Source organism: Sardina pilchardus, chromosome 21 (genome assembly GCF_963854185.1).
Source record: "Sardina pilchardus chromosome 21, fSarPil1.1, whole genome shotgun sequence".
Taxonomy (NCBI): Eukaryota; Metazoa; Chordata; class Actinopteri; order Clupeiformes; family Clupeidae; genus Sardina; species Sardina pilchardus.
The window spans coordinates 22850248-22871554 of record NC_085014.1 but is presented as its reverse complement, the minus strand read 5'-3'; the positions used below and the strand labels follow the sequence as shown (position 1 = coordinate 22871554).

General features: G+C 49.2%; 2 protein-coding genes across 5 annotated transcripts in view; both read left to right on the top strand.

Annotated features, from left to right (window-relative positions):
- The window catches only part of LOC134069103 (protocadherin alpha-C2-like), a 166464-nt gene that overhangs the window by 124546 nt on the left and 20611 nt on the right, over nt 1-21307 (top strand). For 3 of the 4 annotated variants that reach the window (XM_062524963.1, XM_062524961.1, XM_062524962.1), the window contains exon 2: nt 20887-20945. In XM_062524963.1, the coding sequence (XP_062380947.1) occupies nt 20887-20945 (59 nt within the window). Of the gene's footprint in view, nt 1-14205; nt 17033-20886; nt 20946-21307 lie in introns of those variants that run through there. The other variant, XM_062524960.1, reaches the window with a different exon arrangement.
- LOC134069399 (protocadherin gamma-C3-like) lies at nt 30-7588 on the top strand. The gene is made up of 4 exons (XM_062525363.1): nt 30-150; nt 2277-2798; nt 4248-4537; nt 7565-7588. Exons 1-4 carry the CDS (start codon nt 33-35, stop codon nt 7586-7588), a joined length of 954 nt encoding a protein of 317 aa, XP_062381347.1. The 5' UTR covers nt 30-32.

Below are 21307 nucleotides of genomic sequence, written 5' to 3'. Positions count from 1 at the left end.
AATCTTTGGGTATTCGACTGGTTACCTTCAAGATGACTGGTCCATTTGGATTTACAGTGTTTTTTCGTGGCGGGATTATTCTCTGCTTTTTCGCCCACATTTCCGCTCAGATCACATATTCGGTATCAGAGGAGGTGAATAAGGGCAGTGGCGGTTCTAGGATTTTTCTGTAACAGGGGCCATTAAGGGGCCAGATGTTACATTCAGGGGCCGAGTACAGGGTACATCCAAGCACAGAAACTCACTTATTCAGTTCAAGTTTTCTCATTTATTTATACTGTGCGTAAAGGACACAATGCATAGAACTCATTGAATGCAACACACCACACGCACATACTCTTACCCTTATACTCTTATTTATACTATGCATAAAGGGTACACTGCATACAACAATGCATAGACCACACACACACACACACACACACACACACACACATTACTACAGCAATACTGCCAAGCCTGAAAAGCTCATGGAACATCTTTTTGAAAGACTCCAGAAAAGCAACAAACTCAAGGAGCGTGGTCACTTTTTTCTATCCTATCCAGCACTCTCTTGATCTGATACACATACTCTTACCCTTATACTCTTATCTATAGGCTACTATGCATAAAGGGTACACTGCATACAACAATAGACACCCCCACACACACACACACATTACAGCAAGCCTGAAAAGCTCATGGAACATCTCTTTGAAAGACTCCAGAAAAGCAACAAACTCAAGGAGTGTGGTCACTTTTTTCTATCCTATCCAGCACTCTCTTGATCTGATACACATAGGCTACTCTTACCCTTATAGGCTACTTATTTATTTGCTGCAACTGAGCAGAGCAGCCACTCGTTTAATATGAGCCCTAAGCTGTTTTAAGGGCATTTTCACTACCTCTAGTTAGAAGCATTTATTCTGGTCATTGTAAGTGCCATTCACACATGCTACATATTGCTTTTTTCAGCACAATCTAGGCTATCCAGATCTGCCACAATATCATGTATAAATACTTGCATTGATTTGATTTAGATTTTTAAATAATACAAATTTGAAAAGCGTACTATACAAATTCTTACATTTTGACGTGTAGGCTATCTCACCACAGCAAGCTGACAGCTCAACATGACTTGCATGGTTGTTTAGGCCTGACTGTCCTGAAAATGGCAATATAAGAACCATGATGGTGGTATACTTTGGGGCTGAGCAATTTACAGAAATATGTGGTGTGTGCCTTCCAGAAATAAATGGCAATTTTTATTTAGTGATGAAAAAATGACTTTCTCTCCATATTTGTGACACTAGCTGATCTCTCCATATTTGTGACACTAGCTGATCTGACATGACTTGTTTGCGATAGCACACATGACGTGCACAGATGATGATTCTCTATAATATTTGTTTTACTGCATTGCAATGAACACAGTAAAGGCAAAAACTGTTTATTTGACAAACAAATTTGGATGCAATATGAGTCTTGAATCGGATACCATACAGGAGTTTGCTAGGATCTCAAAACCGTGTTATGAACGTGACTTGTCAAAGAGAAACACATGATAACATTGGATTATGAACATAGGCTATTATGCCACACAAAAACACGAGGTAAGTGGAGCTAAATGAAGTTATTATTTTGCTGTCACTTCGTCTGTTTTATGGCCTAGAAGGTTGTATTTGGTATCTGTGGATAGCTCTAGCTCTCCTCTTTCATCTGACATGCGTGCCATATCTTTTTGATAGCGGTTTCACGAGGAAATCAAACGAGAGTAAAGGTAGCCAAAGCTATGACATTATTATTTGTTTGTAACTTCGTCTGATTTTATAATACGAAATGATCGATGTATTTGGTATCAATGCAAAGCTCTGCTTCTCCTCTTTCATTTGATATGCGTGTCATGTCTGTGCGATGCGTGGTCCGCGAGTGATTCAAGCGAGAGTTCTGGATGCGCCGGTGAACGCAGAGCAATATAGACTGTAAATATGATATACTTTGATTTAACTTCATGATTTTATTTTATTTTCATACTTGATCGTACAGACAAGTGTCTAGTATCGTTGGAAAGCCCCGGTTCTGCTCTTTCCTGCAATATAAGTCTCATCTCGCTGTGACTAATAATAGCGGAGCAATGTAACAAAGAAAATGTGTGCGTTTTTAATGTGTGCGTTAAAAAGACTCCGGTTGCTCTTTCATCGGCGATTAATGGAACAGGGGCACTTCGGGGGCCAATCAGATTTCAGTAGGGGCCAGGGCCCCTGTGGCCCCGCCCCTAGAACCGCCTAAGGGGACAGTTGTTGGAAATATCGCGAAGGATGTAAATCTTAATGTTCACGAAATGGGCTCTCGGATGTTTCAGATTGCTGCTGTGTCTGGGAGAAAATATTTTGATGTAAATTTAAAGACTGGTGCTTTATTCGTTAACGAAAGACTCGACAGAGAGGAGCTTTGCCCTAGCTCGGCGCGGTGCTCAATCCCGTTAGAAGCCATTGTTAACAACCCTTTGCATTTGTACCGCGTCGAGGTAAATATCTTAGATGTGAATGATAACTCGCCTGCCTTTCGTTTAAAATCAAAGGAGTTTAATATATCCGAAGTGGCGTTTGTTGGTGACAGAATCCAGCTACCCAGAGCATCAGACTCTGACGTCGGAGCTAATTCGGTGAAAACCTACAAACTAAGCTCGAATGAGCATTTCTCTCTGGATGTCCATGGCGGTGGAGAGCAAAGTGTATCTGCCGAGTTAGTCCTGCAGAAAGCGTTAGATCGAGAGAAACAGTCGAAAATTAACCTAATACTTACTGCGTTGGATGGTGGTAAACCCCCCAGGTCCGGAACATTGCAGATTATTGTTAACGTACAAGATGCCAACGATAACGCACCATCATTTAGTAAGTCATTGTATAAGGTTCGGGCAGGTGAAAACGCACCGCACGGGACAGTTATTATTAAACTGAATGCAACAGACATCGACGAGGGCACTAATGCCGAGATATTTTATTCTTTGCTAAACCAGGATGGCGACGACAAGTCAAACAGTGTGTTCAATATTGAGCAGCATACTGGCGAGATTCGTGTACAAGGACAGCTTGATTTTGAGACGACCAATGCTTATGAGATTCATGTACAGGCAAAGGATAAGGGCGCGTCGCCTCGTTCTGCACATTGTAAAGTGTTAGTGGAAATAGTGGATGTGAACGACAACCCTCCTGATATATCTCTTACATCGTTAGTAAACACCGTTACTGAAAATGCTAGTAAAGGCACAACAGTAGCCTTAATAACCATATCTGATAAAGACTCGGGAAAAAATGGCAATGTACACGCCGAGTTATCTGGTATGACCCCGTTTAAGTTGCAGACAAACTATAAAAACTATTACTCAATTGTTGTAGACGACGTTTTGGATAGGGAACGTATAGCTATGTATAATGTGACGGTCGTTGCGAGAGACGAGGGAACCCCACCTCTGTCAAGTACAAGTGCATTTACTGTTTATGTGTCTGATGTGAATGACAATGCACCTCGCTTCCCAGAGCCCGTTGTGAATGTATACGTTAAAGAAAATAGTCCCAACAATCAGATCATTTACACGGTATCAGCAATCGACCCAGATTCAGATGAAAATTCGAGGCTTACTTATTCCCTGTTGGAATTCTCCCCCAGTAGCATTCCAGTGTCCACCTTGGTCAGTGTGAACCCAGACAGTGGGGATATATATACAATGCAGTCTTTTAATTATGAAGAAATGAAAACCTTTCAGTTCAAAGTCAAGGCTACGGACTTTGGTAGTCCTCCGCTGAACAGCAGCGTAACGGTGAACGTTTTTGTTATGGATGAGAATGACAACAGCCCCGTAATTCTGCCTCCCTACTCAGAGCAAGGTACCGTTAACACTGAGAATGTTCCCTATACAGCCGATGCTGGATACTTTATTGGCAAGATCAGGGCTGTAGACGCAGACTCTGGATACAACGCACTGCTTTCTTATCATATATCTGAGCCTAAAGGAAATAACCTGTACCGAATCGTAACCAGCAGCGGGGAAATAAGGACTAAGAGGCGGATGAGTGACAATGATCTAAAAACACACCCACTTGTGATTGTGGTGACGGATAACGGAGAACCATCCCTTTCAGCCACTGTGTCCATCGATGTTGTCGTGGACAACACAGGAGAAGTAAAGACTCCATTCAGACGTGCTCCAATAACAAATGACACTTTTTCTGATCTAAATTTGTATTTACTCATCGCCATTGTTTCAGTGTCTGTTATCTTCTTGCTGAGCCTCATCAGTTTGATAGCTGTGAAATGCCACAGGACAGACAGCAGTTTCAATGGTGGCTACAGCGCCCCAGTGATCACCACACACCCTGACGGGAGCTGGTCTTACTCCAAATCTACACAGCAGTATGACGTGTGTTTTAGTTCCGACACCTTGAAGAGTGATGTGGTCGTTTTCCCTGCACCATACCCTCCAGCAGATGCAGAGCTGATCAGTATTAACGGGGGAGACCCTTTTGACAGGACACAAACACTCCCCACTAGAGAAAAGGTAATAACGGCCTGCTAAAGTTACAACTGTAGTACGATTATGGGTCTATGCATCTTTCTTCTCATCTCATGTAGGCTATAGGAACTCTTCATATTCTGTAAGTCACTGTGGACAAAAGTGTTGCATTCAATAACCATAGCAATAACCAAAGAAACTCCATTGCATACTGTATATTCCCACATTAGGCTCTGGCCCATGCCGTGACATTGCCTATGCATTCAGCAGGGCCTGTGATGGAGCTGTCCTTGGTGCTGATTGCTTTGCTGACACTGGAGATATCTTTGGCGATTTGTGTACTGTAAATGATACCTTGTTGCGCCCCAGTAGTTGTCGAAGTGATGAGTGTGTAGATCTATTGTTATCAGGCCGTGATGCCCGATGTGGGCCTGTACACAGCCGATCAGAACTCTCCCTCTCTCTCCCACGCCAGTGTGTACTAGAAATGCTCACTGGCTGCTTTTTGCTCTGCATTCGAGGGCTGGGCGTGAGTCAGACCTCTGTCATGTGGAGCAGATTTGCCGTTTTGTCTGTTGCGCTAGCTAACGAGGCCATGTGCAGCTTTGCTGTCCCCTCAGAGGGATTGTTTGGACGAAGAGAGAGATAGAAAAGAGAGAATGAGAGAAAGAGAGAATGCTCACTGTGTTGTGCACAGATTAGGTTGGTTTTGTAGTCCTCACCAGTCTGTGCTGTTGTTTTATCCTCTCTATCTCTTCCTCATCTCTCTCTGTCTCTTTATTTTTCTCTCTTTCTCTTTCTCTCTATCTCTCTTCCTTTCTCTCATTCATATCTCTCTCCCTCTCTCTCTCATCCTCTGCTTCTCTTTTTCATCAGTGACCGTGTTGCTTACTTGAGTAGTGCTGCTGCTTTGGCAGGCTCATCCCTAGATGCTGCATTATCTGCATGTGCATGTTGTCAACAAGCACACTTTCACCAAATGACGATAAACAGAGGAATTTGGCTGCAGTGTTAAGCTAGCAACACATAACAGTTCTAACAGAATTAAGGCCACTCACAGCAGCTAACACACACAGACACACACACGCACGCACGCACGCACGCACACACACACACACACACACAATTCCCAGCCCTATTAAATGTGTTTGTAGAATAAGGTTTTGTCTTGGCTTGCTACTGCTCCTCTCTGTGGAACCTCTCCCAGTGTTGATGCTTTCATTGTAGGGCAGGCAGGCAGGCAGGCGCTGTTCACGAGGCATGGTGCTGAAAGCAGCCTTTCCTCTCCTCTCTCCTCTCCCCTCTCCTCTTGTCTCACTGCTCAGCTGAATCACTCCTCCCCCACTCCACTTGAAAGCCTCTGCAGAATGTATTTGCACACATGTGGGGGCTAATAGACCGTAAAGCTGTGAGCTGGAGTGCAAAGGGGCAAATGCATAATGTGTGACAGATTTTTGTTTTTCCTCGGGGGCGGAATTTTTGAATAATGTACTTTAAAAAAAAAAAAAAAAAAAATCGTATAAATAAATTTTTTGTTGTTGTTGCTCACAACTCTACGGATTGCGTGTGTCTAGGTTGGCGTTGGGAAAATTACACAGCAGAGGCTTTGGGAACGAGGGGTGGGATTTGTTGCTGCGAGGTCACCATGGCTTCCGTTGGCACGGAGCAGGCAGGCTGATACACTGCTCCATACTGCGGGGCAGAGAAGGGAGGCTCCGTATGCTGCTACTGCTGCGTGTGGGAGATAAGGTGGGGGAGGGGGCTGGTGATTTTCCGCTCGGCTCTGCTCTGCTCTGCTCGGCTCTGCTCTGTTCCCGGCTCTGCTCTCTGCAGCAGGGAGCTCGCGCTGTCTGGAGGCTGAGCTCACAGTGCTGACATCATCATCAGGGGCCATTCTGTCAATCATATTAAACCCCTCCCCCTGCCCAGCCCAACCCAACCCAGCCCTGCCCAGCCCCCATCAGTTGTCCAGGCATGAGCAGCTTGGATTTACTGTATGGATGTGCGTGTGTATGTTTGTATGTGTGTGTGTGTGTGTGTGTGTGTGTGTGTGTGTGTGTGTGTGTGTGTGTGTGTGTGTGTTCTTGTCTCTGTGCCAGGACTAGCCTTTTGAAGGTGTTTATGTGCAGTGTGTGTGTGTGTTAAGTGGTGTGTATATGGCTGTCCACATGTGTAAAGTGTGTCAGGGCGTGCATTAGCAGACAGGAGCCTCCTTCCCCAACAGCCTCTGGTGCAGCAGAGAGAGGGATAGAGAGAGGAAGAGAGAGAAAGAGAGGGATAGAAAGAGAAAGAGAGAGAGAGAGACCACCACCACCCAGCAGAGTGCATTAAATTATTGATTTAGCTAAGCACATTACCCAGAGCGAGGTCGGCCCGCCAGAGTGCTTTTGCGTTTCACCAGCCAGCGAGCGAATCTGCACTCTGACGGCAGCGCTGCAGTTAGCGTGCCTCGGCCACTCCCTAGATGCAGCGGAAACGGTGGCGGCGGCGGCGGCGGCCCAAAAACATGACCCAGAGTCCGTGACCTGACTCCTCCGCTAATCCCTGATCCCTGACTCATAGCCCAGATGCATCATGGGTAGGAGGTTATTCGGAGACAGATGTGGCGCAGCAGGAGAGCTCTGCTTCTGTCTTCCTTGTTGCTTTTGCCCCCTCCCTCGCTCGCTCCCTCGCTCCTGACCTCCTGGGACGTCGAGCAGAGGTCTTGCCTCACCCTCCCCCCCTTTCCCTCCTCCTCTCTCCTCCTTCCTCCTTCCTTTACCCTTGCTCACCTCCCCCCCTCCTCCTCCTTTTCCCAGCAGTCCTCTCTGCCAATGTGTCACCTTCCGTTCTGTCACCTCCTATGTAACCATGGTAACTGGTGTTCTTTTAGCAGTGGCGGCTGCTGCTACTGTATGTGTGTGTGTGTGTGTGTGTGTGTGTGTGTGTGTGTGTGTGTGTGTAGATTGCTACTGCAGATAGCTGCGTCTCCCAGCTCTGCCCCAGCAGCAGCACTACAGGATGGACTCAGGCGACTCATTTAAAAGCCACCTCCTGTGTGGAACTACCCACACCCCTCTGTGTTCGCATCAGGCACAGCAAGAGGCAGAAAGATAGGAGGGAGAGAGAGGGAGAGAGAGAGGGAGAGAAAGAGAGAGAATTAAATGGTGGCTGAGAGAGAGAGAGTGAAAGAGCATTAGTGGAGGAGGGCATTAGGGAGGGACAGAGATAAGAAGAGATATGTGGGCCAGAGATGTGCAAATAAGACTTGAGCCTGGCCAGCTAAGGAGGAGAGGCAAATGCAATAGCTGAACCGGAACGAAGGCTGTGATGAGAAAGAGAGAGAGAGAGGGAGAGAAAGAGAGAGAGAAATAGGGAGAGAGGGAGAGCGGGATGTATGATACACTGAGCGAGGAGAGACAATAAAACCAAATCACCGACATTAATTCAGTTCCCACCGTGCTGCGTAGCTACACGCCTCTCCACGAGTGCGGCTACTGATTGAACATGACAGAGCTGATCATCTAGCCGTCCTTGTCTCCCCGCCACGGCACCGGGGCAAACCAGGCACACCACCGCCGACCGACCGACCGGCCACCATTAGCCCTGGCTGGCTTTACTCGCTTCACACACACACACACACACACACAGCCCAAGCTGAGGCTTGAGTGCATACAAAAGAATGGGGGAGCCTGAGCTGTGCATAACAGTGAGGAGGAGGAGGAGGAGGAGGAGGAGGAGGAGGAGGAGGAGAGGGGGGACACTGGAGCATGCCTGCTCCTCCTGATAGCTTTGTCTCCCTTTCTCCATAGGCGTTTGATGTTGTTTCTTATTTCCGTTTCTTTTTTTTCGGTCAGGCATCTGGAGGACGGCCCATGCTGAGGCAGCGGTGTTTATCAGGCCCCCTAGGACAGCTGGGTTTTGTGTTCAGTCGAGTCATGCCCTTTACACTGACAGGGGAGATGTAATGACTGAAAAACAGGCTTATGCTGAGACTTAGAGATCTGTTTGGATGTGTGTGCATGTGTGTGTGTGTGTTTGTGAGAGAAAAAGAGCATATGTGTGTGTGTGTGTGTGTGTGTGTGTGTGTGCTGGTAGAATTATTCCAGCATAAATCAGCGTGGGATGTAAATTTGCAGAGCCCATGTTGCAGTGTGCAAACATGATATCCACTGCTTCAGTTTTCCTTTGTGTGAGCTGCGGGAGATCTGCGCCTGTGTCTGTGTGTGCGTTTAGACGTGATTAATCTGTGTGCGGTTTCTACTGTGACAGAAATATGGCTGATAGACTAGTGAGCAGTGTAAGAAAAAAATCAACACGCGTATATTGATGTGTGCTTGGAAATATCTGGCTTAGCCTGCGGTTCTTGGATGTAACACTGACATAGATTTTTTTTTTCTCTCATCTCCTCCTCTTTTTAATCCCCACCCCCTTCCATTTTGTTGTCATGGCGATCGTCACAGTCACTAGCAAAAAAAAAAAAATGTAGGTTGAGCACAAGATGACGGCTAACAGACAGCAACACGGAGCTTAGAGCGAGGGGAAATGGAGTAGGGAGTGATCGCTGGGTGAGATCTGGTTTTTAAGGAACACGTAGGATGGAGGAGAGAGAGTCAGTATTTGAGGATCGTCACAGACCTACAGAAGTGTACACATAGATACACAAAGGGAAACAGAGAGGAAGAGAGAGAGAGAGAGGGAGGGAGGGAGAGGGAGATGGTGTGAGAGAGCGAGGAAGGGAGGGAGGGAGGAAGAGAAGGAGGGAGGGGAGGGGTGGATGAAGGGAAGGGAGGGAGGGAGAGAGACAGCATGTGCAAACACACTGTCAGTCTCTGAGGATGGATTATTTATTGATGCCAAAGAATACAGCACTTGCAGTACCCAAACTGTACCCACAGAGGGCTTACTTGCCCTTTCAAATCTGTTTCCACTCCACCCTACACCCTTCATTCCCCCCTCTATCCCTTTTCTCTTTTTTTGTATCTTTCTCTCTTTCTTTCTTTCTTTCTTCATCTCTCGTTCTCTCTTTTCATTTGATTATTTAGCTTTACAGATGACTTGAGACGTTCACATAATTATTTGCCGTAAACATCTTGCTCCATAATGTGTGTAATGTTGTTTACAAAGCCCTCCCACCCTCCACCATCTCAACATATAGCCCACTTGGTCTTGAGGGTATCTCCTCAATTGTTATTGTGTTCATGTAAAATGTGTTGTAAAGATGATACTTGTATCATATCTGAGAGTGGTGTCTGCTCGCTAGTGTTGATCTCATAAAGTGCCCTTTATTCTCAAATGGCTGAGGACATCAGTCATATGGCCTCCGGCCCCAGACATGGTGTGACGATATGAGAAACGTCGGTCAGCAAGCCAGCCGGTCGGCCAGCCAGCCAGCCAGCCAGCGAGCGACGCAACTCGGTCTGACAGGCAGACGACACTGTGACTCACCCTAGAGACATCGCCGACCTCCATCTCTCACGAAAACAGGGTCAGATTTAGGATGCTAAAACATATAGGAAGAGCAGCAGGCTACATGAGACAAATCTCTCTGTCTTTTCTTTTGTTCTTTCCCCCTCCAGTCTTTTTTATCTCACTCCCACACAATACCATCTTTGAATAGAAGCGTAGAAGTTTTGGACGCGTTTTCATGACTTTACCCAGTGTAACGGCAGAAAGTCTACATGGCATAACAAGCTGTTATGCTGTGTAATAAATGCCTTTTTTAAGGGCAAGCAATAACCATGCATTAATGAGGCTCTGTTAAATATTGCAGTGGCCCTCTATGTATAATAGATAGGCTGCGATTAATATTTGTAGTGCACAGAAGTGGGTTCTTCATCTTGCTCTCCTTCATCTTCTTCTTCTTCCTCTTCATCATCTTCATGTATATTTATCTCTGTCTTACGCTGTAGCAATGTGCTAGTAACAGGGGGTCAAGGTTGGGGGGGTTGTTCATTAAAACTCATGAAGTGCACAGTACTGATTCAAATGAATACCTGGACAAAAACTGTGGCCATGGGTAGGCTGATCTGCTAAATGGTCAACCCCTGAATGACTGGAATGTCATGTGGGTCCTTGGGTGTGTCACCTCTATGTTTGTGCCCTTCTGGTGCCTGCGTCTGTTGGAGGGAGAGGTGAGAGGGAGGAGGAAGAGGAAGGTCTGGGTCTGTCGGAGAGGGAGAGGTGAGGAGGAAGGGGTGACATTAGCTCCTGTGCTCCACTTGAGTCTCGCTGACGCCCCTCGGCCAGATCTGCTCAGCTGGAACTGCGGATGCTGCAGACACTGATCACAGCTGGAGAGGAAGGCAGAGAAAGAGCAGCGGAAAGAAGGAGAGGGGGAGGAGGAAGAGGTGGAGGGAGGGAGGGAAGGAGGGAGAACAGAGCGAAAGTAAAGACGGAAGAGCAGCCCTTTGATTAAAGGTGTGTGTGTGTGTGTGAGCAAGCGCGCACGCTGTATCAGGTCGAATGAAATTAAGAAACTTTCCTGGGACTGGACTGCAAAGCATAACTGTAAACGTTGCAGCCATGCAGCGCATTTCAGCGTGCACCATATTGCCTCTTGAGAGGAGTAAAAAAAAAGAGATGTAGCTCCTACTGTAACCTAAGTAACTGAGAGAGGGAGGAGGGAGGGCGAAAGAGAGGGGTGGGGAGGGGGTGAGCGTGCGCAATGGCGTGGTGGCAACAGACGAAACCATCTGCATTTCCACAGGCAAGACAGGCGTGCGTGTAGCTTAACGAAACTGAGATAACTTCATCCCAAACCCCTCGAGTTCAAATCATTAGCGATGGGAACAGATGGACCTCACTCTGACAGGTATGAGAGAGAGCTGTCATTCTTCAAAAGACGCGCAGACAAATCTCACGGCGTCGAGCTAAAGTCTGTACAGGTGTGTGTGTGTGTGTGTGTGTGTGTGTGTGTGTGTGTGTGTGTGTGTGTGTGTGTGTGTGTGTGTGTGTCTGCGTGTCTGCGTCTGCGCGCGCGCAGTGTGTGCGTGTATGTATGTAAGTGTGTGTGTGTGTGTGTGTGTGTGTGAGAAAGAGGGATAGGGAAAGGCACCGGGAGTGACAGCAAGGCGCGGAATGGGGGAGAAAGGGAGTAGGATCGGGGGAAAGGCAGGTGTTTGAATCCGCCGGGGTGTGTAATTGACGAGATTACAGGGTACTCCTTTTATTCTTCTTCTCTCAAATCGGCGTAAACATGTTCCGCCGTCCCGGTGGGGGACTGCCTGGTAAATGTCAGGGGCAGCGATGCTGCCGTGCCTGGATTGACAGAACCCCGCTGTTTGGTCTCCTTCGCCTGATTAAACCAGGAGAACAAGAGACTTTCAAAATAGTCAAATGGAAGAAAAAATGACGACTACATCCACCACCACCCAACATGAACGTGAAATGGAAAAAAATCACAAGTTATCTATGCTGATTTTTGCCTAATATTTTACGACTTGAAATTACTTCGTATAGACTACAGTGTATTTTATACCTGTTGTATAGACAGTTTAGGCTATTTAGGGAGACTTGTGTGATTCAGAACTCTTAAGACATATTTCACAGAGCGGGAGAAAGTAGGTGCTCAAGCCAAAGTTTTCTGCCTTTTCAACCTCTCCCTGCATATAACGGTGAAACGGCGTCCACTTTTCCGCTGCAGTGAACCTGAGTCAGTGTGGAGGACCGGTCTCGTTGTCTGTCAGCGCTCGTCGCCGTGGAGGCCGCAAGGGGGTGATGTGCGGGGGAGAGCAAATCGCCCGGTGGCCCGGTGACTCTCGGCTATGCGGGGTCCTCATAGGCCAGACAAATAAAATAGATGCTTTTCAGTCGGTGAACAGAAAGACATGGTTACATGACTGTATAATTTCAGAGTACTTGTGTTGTTGTTGTTGTTGTTTTTTTTTAATGTAAATTACATTTTGGCTGTGGTAGTCATTTAAAGAACCGTACCAATTTAATACCATGACTTACAAATAATCCCATGCTTTAGCCCATACTCTTCAAACACGAAAAGGGAGTCGTTTTCTGTTGCTGTGTCGGATAGACCTCTGGGTCATAAGTGAATTGAAACCAATTGAAATTAAATTTTAATTGAGCATACATGGCCTTGGATTGTTCTAATTACCCGGCGAGACTGAACTACACGAGGCATTAGTGGACGACTCAATTACAGCCCTCGGTACTACCACCTGAGCTCAAGCAAGCACAGCTGCCGCCTCTGTCTCGAGGCAGAGGATGCAACAACTTGTATTGGCCAATAGCCGGAGAATGGAGATGGGCGGAGACTTGGATCGCTCGCGTTTTCTGTTGTTTATGGGTACCGATGGGTATATAATTGCATCGGCGGACATTAATAGTCACGTTGGCGTGACTGCTGGATGTGAGATATACTTCCATTGATTAGCTGGGGGCAGAGCTCAGCTTTTACTGGCCAGTCTGAAGTCTCATTATTTCAGCGGAACGGCTTTGTGCCAAGAACACTAAACTTACAGTCTCGAAGCAAGCATCGTTGTCAAGTAGGCTATGGGCCTGTTTATGGAAAGTTTGAAGAGGGTACATGTTTTTCATCATGTTCTGAGTATTTTTTTCTGTTTCTCAATTGCTTGTTTCTCATACATTTAACTTATTGACGAGCGCTTGCGTTTGATCATAAATTACACATTTATGTTTTCAAGACATGCCTTTACACACACTGTAATTGTTCAGATAAGTTTGACTACAGCTCTCATTTTGGTGTTGTTATGGCACCGCCCCGCTCGCTTTTCTCTTGCGCGTGCCATGTCATTTTGAGCGATTCTGGGAAGGCAGAGCTGCAATGCTGGGCTTGTTTTGACAGTTGTGGCGAAGGGACAAGTCCGAAGCATCTTGTTGCTGGCCTGGTTTGCGTCGCATCACAGCGCATTGCCCGAGCTCATGTCGCTCATAAGACCATAGATAAGGAGGCGATGAATGAGCAGCGATGGGAAATGAATGGGGAGAGGGGGAGAGGGGATGATGTCGAAAGCGAGAGCAGTCAGAGCTCATGTAATCTTAATATCCGATTATTTGAGCTGCCAGTGTCGAAGCAAGTGAACGCCAGGGAAGTAGCGTCCAGCGATACTGTTATGACGGCTGGCTCCAGCGAGTGTCACTGAGGGATCATGGATTGGTTGTTGGGTGTGATGAAAAATAAAACGACACACCAGCTTTTAAACAAAGAGATTTTTAGGCACAGCCACACTTGTAGGAGTTGTGTATGTGCTCTTCGGAGCATGTTCCGAATCAGTTGACATGCTAATCATTTAAGAGGTTATGTTTTTAAAGACAACGTCACTAAATGTGATGCATTAAAAGCCCACCGCTACAAGCAGACGGAACACAATAAAAAAGGGCGGTGGCACTGGTGAAGACAGCCTTGAATTCAGTCTAATTTTACTGAACCTGTCATACTTGTCAACACAAATAGATAAATACTGGTCAATCGACTGAGAAAAAAGAGCCATTCCTGCAACGATTTAATATTCCTGCGATGCGTATCGGGTTTCTCTCAGATTGTCGCTGTTTTTTTATTCAGAGGTGCTGAAAATGCAGCCAGCAGTCTATGAGAGGGAGAGCTACTCCCCTCCCCCGCAGCACCGAACGGTGCACGGGAGAAAGAGAGGGAGGGGGAGGACAGAGGAGAGAGCAGAGAGAGAGAGAGGGAGAGAGAGAGAGAGGCAGCACCCGTGTGAGGGAAACAAGAGTCAGCCGCACGGAGAGAGAGAGAAAAATATCAGCAGAAGCTACAGGACAGAACATGGATGTTATGGGAAAATGTCCGTTTAACGAGGCAGCGGAGAGGAGACTTTGGTCATCCTGCACATAGTCGACTGTCAGCGGGCGACTCTCTCCCCTTTTTTTAATGCTGTGGCGGGAGTATTCGCAAGGCAAGCTCAAGAGGCGGAAAGCTGTTTATAATCCGTCTGCGGATCTTGCCACCTTGCGATGGCTGTTGCGGGGAGATGTAGCACCATAAACGAGTATGTGCCTCTTTGTTTTTATTTTGCTATAGTTTTACTAAGTGGCCTTACAAATGCGGTACAAGTTCGCTATTCCATTCCAGAGGAGCTGGATCCCGGAGCTTTCGTGGGAGACATCGTTAGGGATTTAGGACTAGAGCTAAGAAAGCTCTCAACACGAAGGATGCGTATCTCCTCCGATAACAGGAGGTATTTTAATATTGATCACAAAAACGGGAAGCTGTTCGTTAGCGACAGAATCGACCGTGAGACGCTGTGCGATTACAGCGGCTCCTGCATCCTCAATCTCGAGGTGGTTCTTGAAAACCCTCTCGATACGCACGACGTGGAGGTGGAGATTTTAGACGCGAACGACAACTCACCGCTATTCCCCCGAGACGAGTATCAGCTGGAGATCTCCGAGTCCGCGCCCGCTGGGTCCCGGTTCCCCATCGAGGGCGCACAGGACACGGACGAGGGCACCAATTCGGTGCGCCTGTATCGCCTCAGCCCAAACGAGCACCTCGCACTCGAGTCCAACAAACCCCCACCGACCGGAAAGCACATCGAACTGGTACTAAAAAAGCCTCTGGATCGCGAGCAGACGCCTTCTCATCACCTCATCCTGACAGCCACGGACGGAGGCACTCCACCGCGCACGGGCACAGCAAAAATCAACGTGCGTGTTTTGGACACAAATGACAACGCGCCAGTGTTCGACAGCTCTGTATACAAAGTGAAACTGAAGGAGAACTCACCCCTGGGCACCTTAATCATAAAACTCAACGCCACTGATCGCGATGAGGGCACAAATGGCGAAGTGTACTACTCCTTCAGCAGCTACACTCACGAGAGAGTCCGCCAGATGTTCGCCATGGACTCTGACAGCGGTGAGATCAGAGTCAGAGGCAATGTTGACTTTGAGGAGACCAACACGTATGAAATGTACATCCAGGCGATGGACAGGGGCCCGGGCGCCGTGGCCGTCCACTGCAAGGTGGTGGTGGAGGTCCTGGACGTCAACGACAACCCCCCGCAGATCGTGCTCTCGTCCCTGTCCAGTCCGGTGAGAGAGGACGCCAGGGCGGACACCATCGTGGCTCTGATCAGCGTCAACGACCGCGACTCGGGCCAAAACAAGCACGTCACGCTGGACATCGTCCCCCCCGACCTCCCCTTCAAGATCAAGTCCTTTCGGAACCACTACTCGCTGGTCACCTCCGCCTTCCTGGACCGCGAGGCCATCGCGTACTACAACGTGACGGTGACGGCCAGCGACGGCGGCAGCCCGTCCCTCTCGTCCCAGATGGCCGTGCGCGTGGACGTGGCCGACGTGAACGACAACCCGCCGCGCTTCGAGCAGACCTCGTACACCGTCTACGTGGGCGAGAACAACGCGCCCGGCGCCGCCCTGTGCGTGGTGCGGGCCACCGACCCGGACGCCGGCGAGAACGCCCGCGTCACCTACACCGTGCTCAGCGACAGCAACCACGGCATCGCCGTGGCCTCGCACGTGTCCGTCAAGCCGGACACCGGCGAGGTCTACGCCCTGCGCGCCTTCGACTTCGAGAAGCTGCGCGAGTTCCACTTCCAGGTCAAGGCGCAGGACAACGGCGCGCCGCCGCTGAGCCGCGTGGCCACCGTCTACGTCTACGTCATGGACCAGAACGACCACGCGCCGTACTTCGTCAGCCCCTCGCCCAACGCCACGCGGCCCTCGTCCTCCGAGACGGTGCTGCGCCACGCCGAGGCCGGCGCGCTGGTCACCCGCGTGGCGGCGTGGGACGGAGACGCCGGGCAGAACGCCTGGCTCCTCTACAGCCTGCGGCACCCGGCCGACCTGGACCTGTTCAAGGTGCACGAGCACACGGGCGAGATCCGCACCACCCGCCGCGTGGTGGAGGACAACTCCACCCTCTTCAGCCTGGTGGTGCTGGTGCACGACCACGGCCTGCCGCCGCGCTCCTCCACCGCCACCGTGCACGTGGCGGTGGTGGAGCCGCCCAAGGCCACGCCGGACCCCAAGCGCATCGTCCGGCCGGACGGCCCGCTGGCCCTGTCCACCGTGACCATCTACCTGATCGTGGCGCTCAGCGCCACCACCTTCGTCTTCCTGGTGACGGTGGTGGTGCTGGCCATCGTCTGGTGCCACGGCTACTGCAGCCGCCCGGGCGCCTGTGTCTGCTCCGCCTGCTGCGGGAGCAAGAAGGCCCCCATGGACAACGGCGGAGGAGGAGGAGGTGGAGGAGGAGGTGGAGGTAGTGGTGGTGGATCTGGTGGAGGTGGGAGTGGTGGTGGTGGTGGAGGAGGAGGTGGCGGTGGTGCTGTTGGTGGTGGCAACCAGGCGCCCAACAGCAACGTGGCCCTGCGTCGGGACCTGAAGGTGGAGCCGCACTACATCGAGGTGCGGGGCAACGGCTCGCTGACCAAGACGTACTGCTACAAGACCTGCCTGACCGCCACGTCGGGCAGCGACACCTTCATGTTCTACAACATGGGCCGGCCCATGAGCGGGACGTGGGGCTCCGAGCGGTTCTTCACGGGCCACAGCAGTCAGTTCGTGCGCCGGCTCAGCATGCCGGACGCCACCGCCATCCAGGTGTGTGCTCCGACCCCGGGGTCCGGTCCAGCCCTGTCCTGCACACCTGCACACCTGCACACCTGTCCCTGTCTCCGTTCCCTCCCTCCATTGCTGTGCTGTTATCAGGCATCCGGTGGCTTTGTTTTGGTTGTGTGTTTTTCTCTCGTTTTTTTCTCGTTTTTAATTGTGCCATAACTGGAGGCGAACAGTGTTTGCTGAGAGTATTGTGGTTGGCATTTAGCTTAGGAAGGGAAAAAAAAAAAGATCTTTGAGCAGCATTTTTGTGTTTGTTTGTTTTCCCCACGTTGCTTGTGTTGGAATAGAGGAAGGGCTTTTGCTGTCTGTGTGACAGACTTCTTTGTATGTATGTATATGTGTGTGTGTGTGTGTGTGTGTGTGTGTGTGTGTGTGTGTGTACCCACGCCTGTCTACAGGTAAAAATATCATATAGTAAATAAACCTCTGCAGGGATTTGTGTATGGCTGTGTGTGTGTGCTCTGTGCTGAACAGTGCCAGTTGTTTGTTTCTGATGATTCAGGGTATCAGAGGTTTATACATCTCTCCTCCACTGTTGTTTACAGCTGTCATCAAATAGCTCTTCATTATTTCTGTATGCAGGCAAAAAACCCCACTCCTCTCCCCTGCCTTGCTCCCCTTTGCTCTCCTCTCTTCTCATCCATCCTTCTTTTCTCTCATCTCCTCTCCTTTCATTTCCTCTCCTCTCCTCTCCTCTCCTTTCCTTTCCTCTCCTCTCTGCTCCCCTTCTTTCCTATCCTCTCTCCTTCTCTCCTCTCCACCCCTCTCCTCTCCTCTCTCCTTTCCTCTCCTCTCCTCTCCGCTCCTCTCTCCTTCATCTGCTGCAGTGCAGCCTCCACAGTCCTCTCAGCCTAACGTGTTCTATTTGGAGGCGTCAAAGCCCAACAACTCGCCCCGCTCCCCCGGTCTTCACACCCTGTCCTCTCGAGGCGCCGTCACATGTCCTCAGCCTCTCAGCCTCTCCGTCGCAGCACCGAGGAAACCAAATGCTGGCCCGAGAGCTGGACAAATTTAGAGCTGGTGTGCTCGAGGTTTGCTTTCCTCTAAAGAAAAACAAAAAAAGCAAGGGCTGTGTTGTCACTTGAGGGGCTTGACTCAAGTGGATCTTGCATAATTTAGATTATCGAGTTTCCCCAAATGGACTGGGACAGAATAGTTTTTTTTTCCCTTTACCCCAGACTCCACTGTAATTGCGCTCATTCGATAGAAGTGTCTGGAAGGCGTTTGGACGATGGCTTGCTGCTGACTGAGGGGCGCCTCTCCCTCTCTCTCTCTCTCTCTCTAGCGCGAGCTGAACGTGTACACTCCGTATCATCAGCTGTCCTCTTTCTCCAAATCCTCACTAATGGCCATCTGTGGGCAGTTATGTGCCAGGCTTCTTCACTGAGAAGACGGCCGGAGATGTAATGTAGCATATTAGCGTGTCACAAGCCAGAGCACATATTGGCCCCTGTCCCCATCCAAAGTGACAGCACCCAGCACAGTTCTTAGTCAGTTGTGTGCGTGTTTGTGTGTGTGTGTGTGTGTGTGTGTGTGTGTATGTATGCATGTGTGTGTGTGTGTGTGTGTGTCTGTGTGTGTGTGTGTGTATTTATATATATCAAAAGAGATTGTTGGTACTCCTCCCTGGTCTCATTGGCATGGGGGAAGAGGTTTTTCTGGGGGAGGGGGGGAGAGAGAGGAGGTGGTGCTGGAGAAAAGCTGCTCTCTGGGCTCTAATTGCGCCCCCACTTGCCTGTCGCTCTCATTAAATGCCAGTCATGTTTGTTCCCACTTGCTGTGTAATTAAGAAGCAGCGGCATGCTTTTCCTTTGCTAGCGGCGTCTGATTGGGTGGCTCGGTTTGAACGGGGCCCGGGGAAGCGCTGTGATTGGCTGGCGCAGGGTGTGCGAGTGCTGTATCCAGGCGAGGTGTGTCCACTCGGCACAGGCCTACTAGAGAGAGAGAGAGAGAGAGAGTGATAGAGGGGGAGAGAGAGAAAGAGAGAGGGGGAAAGGGAGAGAGAAAGAGATTGTAAGGAACCTCTAGCATGACGAGATCAGACCCTACCAGAACTCGTTATCTCCCTCTCTGCAATCAGAGTGCTGAGAGTGACAGACGAGCCTTTTCCACCCAAATTGATGAGGGGAAAAATGAATTACGGAGCTTTGAGGTCTGTTCCTTTTCGTCATTTCTTTAGTCGCTATCTCTGTAGCTCAGCGCAAACATCTGCTGTGTGACAACAATAAGCCGTGGTCAGTCTGCAGAATGTGGCTATATGCAGAATACATGTGATTGAAAATGTCCTCTCTTTCTGAGCGTATACATTTAAGCTGTCTGCTGGGAGATTGGACTGATTCGTCTCTCAACACATTTTTTTAGTCGTTGGCAGAAGTCTTTCAACAGTCTTCATCATTTTCAACATCAGAGGTCTTAATGCTAAATGTGAATACGTTTGCATACGCAATATACACATACACACACATACATGAACACACACAAATGGTTTTCTGAGGTCTCGTCAGTCTTCGACTTGAGGTCGGAATGATGTGTTAATGTGATGATGGAGTCGTTGCGCTGGCGTGTCTTTGAGGTCCACTCTCGGGGCTGGCGTGTGCGGTAGAGAGTCTAATAGCGGGAGCGGGGCTGCTCCTCTGTAAATATGATCGAGCGCTCCACTGAGTCACAGAGGGGCTGCAGCTCCGTCTGATTAGAGCCCATATTGGATTTCAGCCTGATGGATGTTTTCAGTGGGGGGAAGCGGCTAGGTGGGTGGGAGGAGGAGGAGGAGGTGGTGGCGGCAGTGGTGGTGGTGGTGGTGGTGGTGGTGGTGCAGGGTCGATGCTCCATCTCCAGCATATTTATGTCCCTCTGGGAGGAAACGTGGGTTCAAGTCACCATGGATACACACACCTGCGTCACACACGCTGTGTCTCTCCTGTTGGTAGACAAACACAGGTTTGCAACAGACCGAAGCCTGTGCTTTAGACTGTTTAAGGTCACTCTACATACATGTGTATTTGGACCATTTGTATTTTTGCATAGTTAATGAGTATATTTTCTTTCTGTAGTTTTCCTACATCCTAGTCCTTTTGTAAATGTGCTTTTCACTAAAAGTGTAAATGTGGTCAGGTTCTCCTGGAGTGCACTGTTATCTGCAGCACCTGCTCCGTGTGTGTGTGTGTGTGTGTGTGTGTGTGTGTGTGTGTGTGTGTGTGTGTGTGTGTGTGTGTGTGTGTGTGTGTGTGTGTGTGTGTGTGTGTGTGTGTGTGTGTGTGTGTGTGTGTGTGTGTGTGTGTGCGCCACTGGCCTCAGATGCACACCGCCCGGGCTGCTTGGGGGCTCACATGTCACATACAATCCACATCCAGGTGGAGCAGGCCATGGGGGATAAATTGATTCCACTTCCTTCTCATCCCCTCCGACCATTCTCTGGTGTCTCGCTCTGACCTTGACTTTGAGAGAGAGAGAGAGAGAGAGAGAGTGTGTGTGTGTGTGTGTAAATGAAAGAGAGTGAGAGTGAGAGCAAGAGTCGACCCTTGACTGTCCCTTGTCAGTCTGGCTTGGACTCGCCCTGTTGACAATGTGTCCAGATGTTTGGTCAGGCTCAGCTGTGTGAGGTCAAGAGACACACTTTTTCATTCACACTCAGAAAGCCCATCTAACCTCTTTGTTCCACAGCAGACACATTTCAGCTGCCTGCTATTTCACACATGCATCTCCTCCCTTGCCATGACCAATTACCAATGCCATTGACTTTTGTCCCGTCAGTGTGACCCGCTTGAGTACTTCTCTAAATACCTTTTCTTCCTCTCTCTCTCCCCTCCCCCCTCCTCCCATCTTCTCTTCCTCTGCAGCCTAAACCTCCCAACGCAGACTGGAGATACTCGGCCTCCCTGAGGGCAGGAATGCAAAGGTAAGAGAGCCATTCCGCATGCATGCATCGTAAATAACACCCGCAGCAATGCGCCACAAGCTGCCAGTCCGATATGTTTACATCAGCCAGTCAGGGCTCCTTTTTTTAAAAGATGCTGGCTCCTGACTAGGGGATGGCGAACGGTGAATGTGGTGGAAATGTGCAGAATACAAATTCTCAGAGAACCTCAAGCTTTTGAGTTTCAGTGAAACTGCTGTAATGGAAACGGTATATTTCACTTAGGTACTCTATTGTAAAGCTCTAAGTTGCATAGCTCCATGCATTGTATGCCCCCCCCCCCCCCCCCACCCCCCAAAGTTAAACTCTCCACTTCTGTGCACAACCGTGGCTGCACAGCAGTT

Excerpts from the sequence above, each read along its gene's own strand:
- LOC134069399 (XM_062525363.1), top strand. The coding sequence starts at position 33 with ATGACTGGTCCATTTGGATTTACAGTGTTTTTTCGTGGCGGGATTATT. Across the intron at positions 151-2,276 it reads GGAGGTGAATAAGGGCAGTG|TTGTTGGAAATATCGCGAAG; the intron begins GCGGTTCTAGGA and ends CTAAGGGGACAG. Across the intron at positions 4,538-7,564 it reads CACTCCCCACTAGAGAAAAG|GCACAGCAAGAGGCAGAAAG; the intron begins GTAATAACGGCC and ends TGTTCGCATCAG.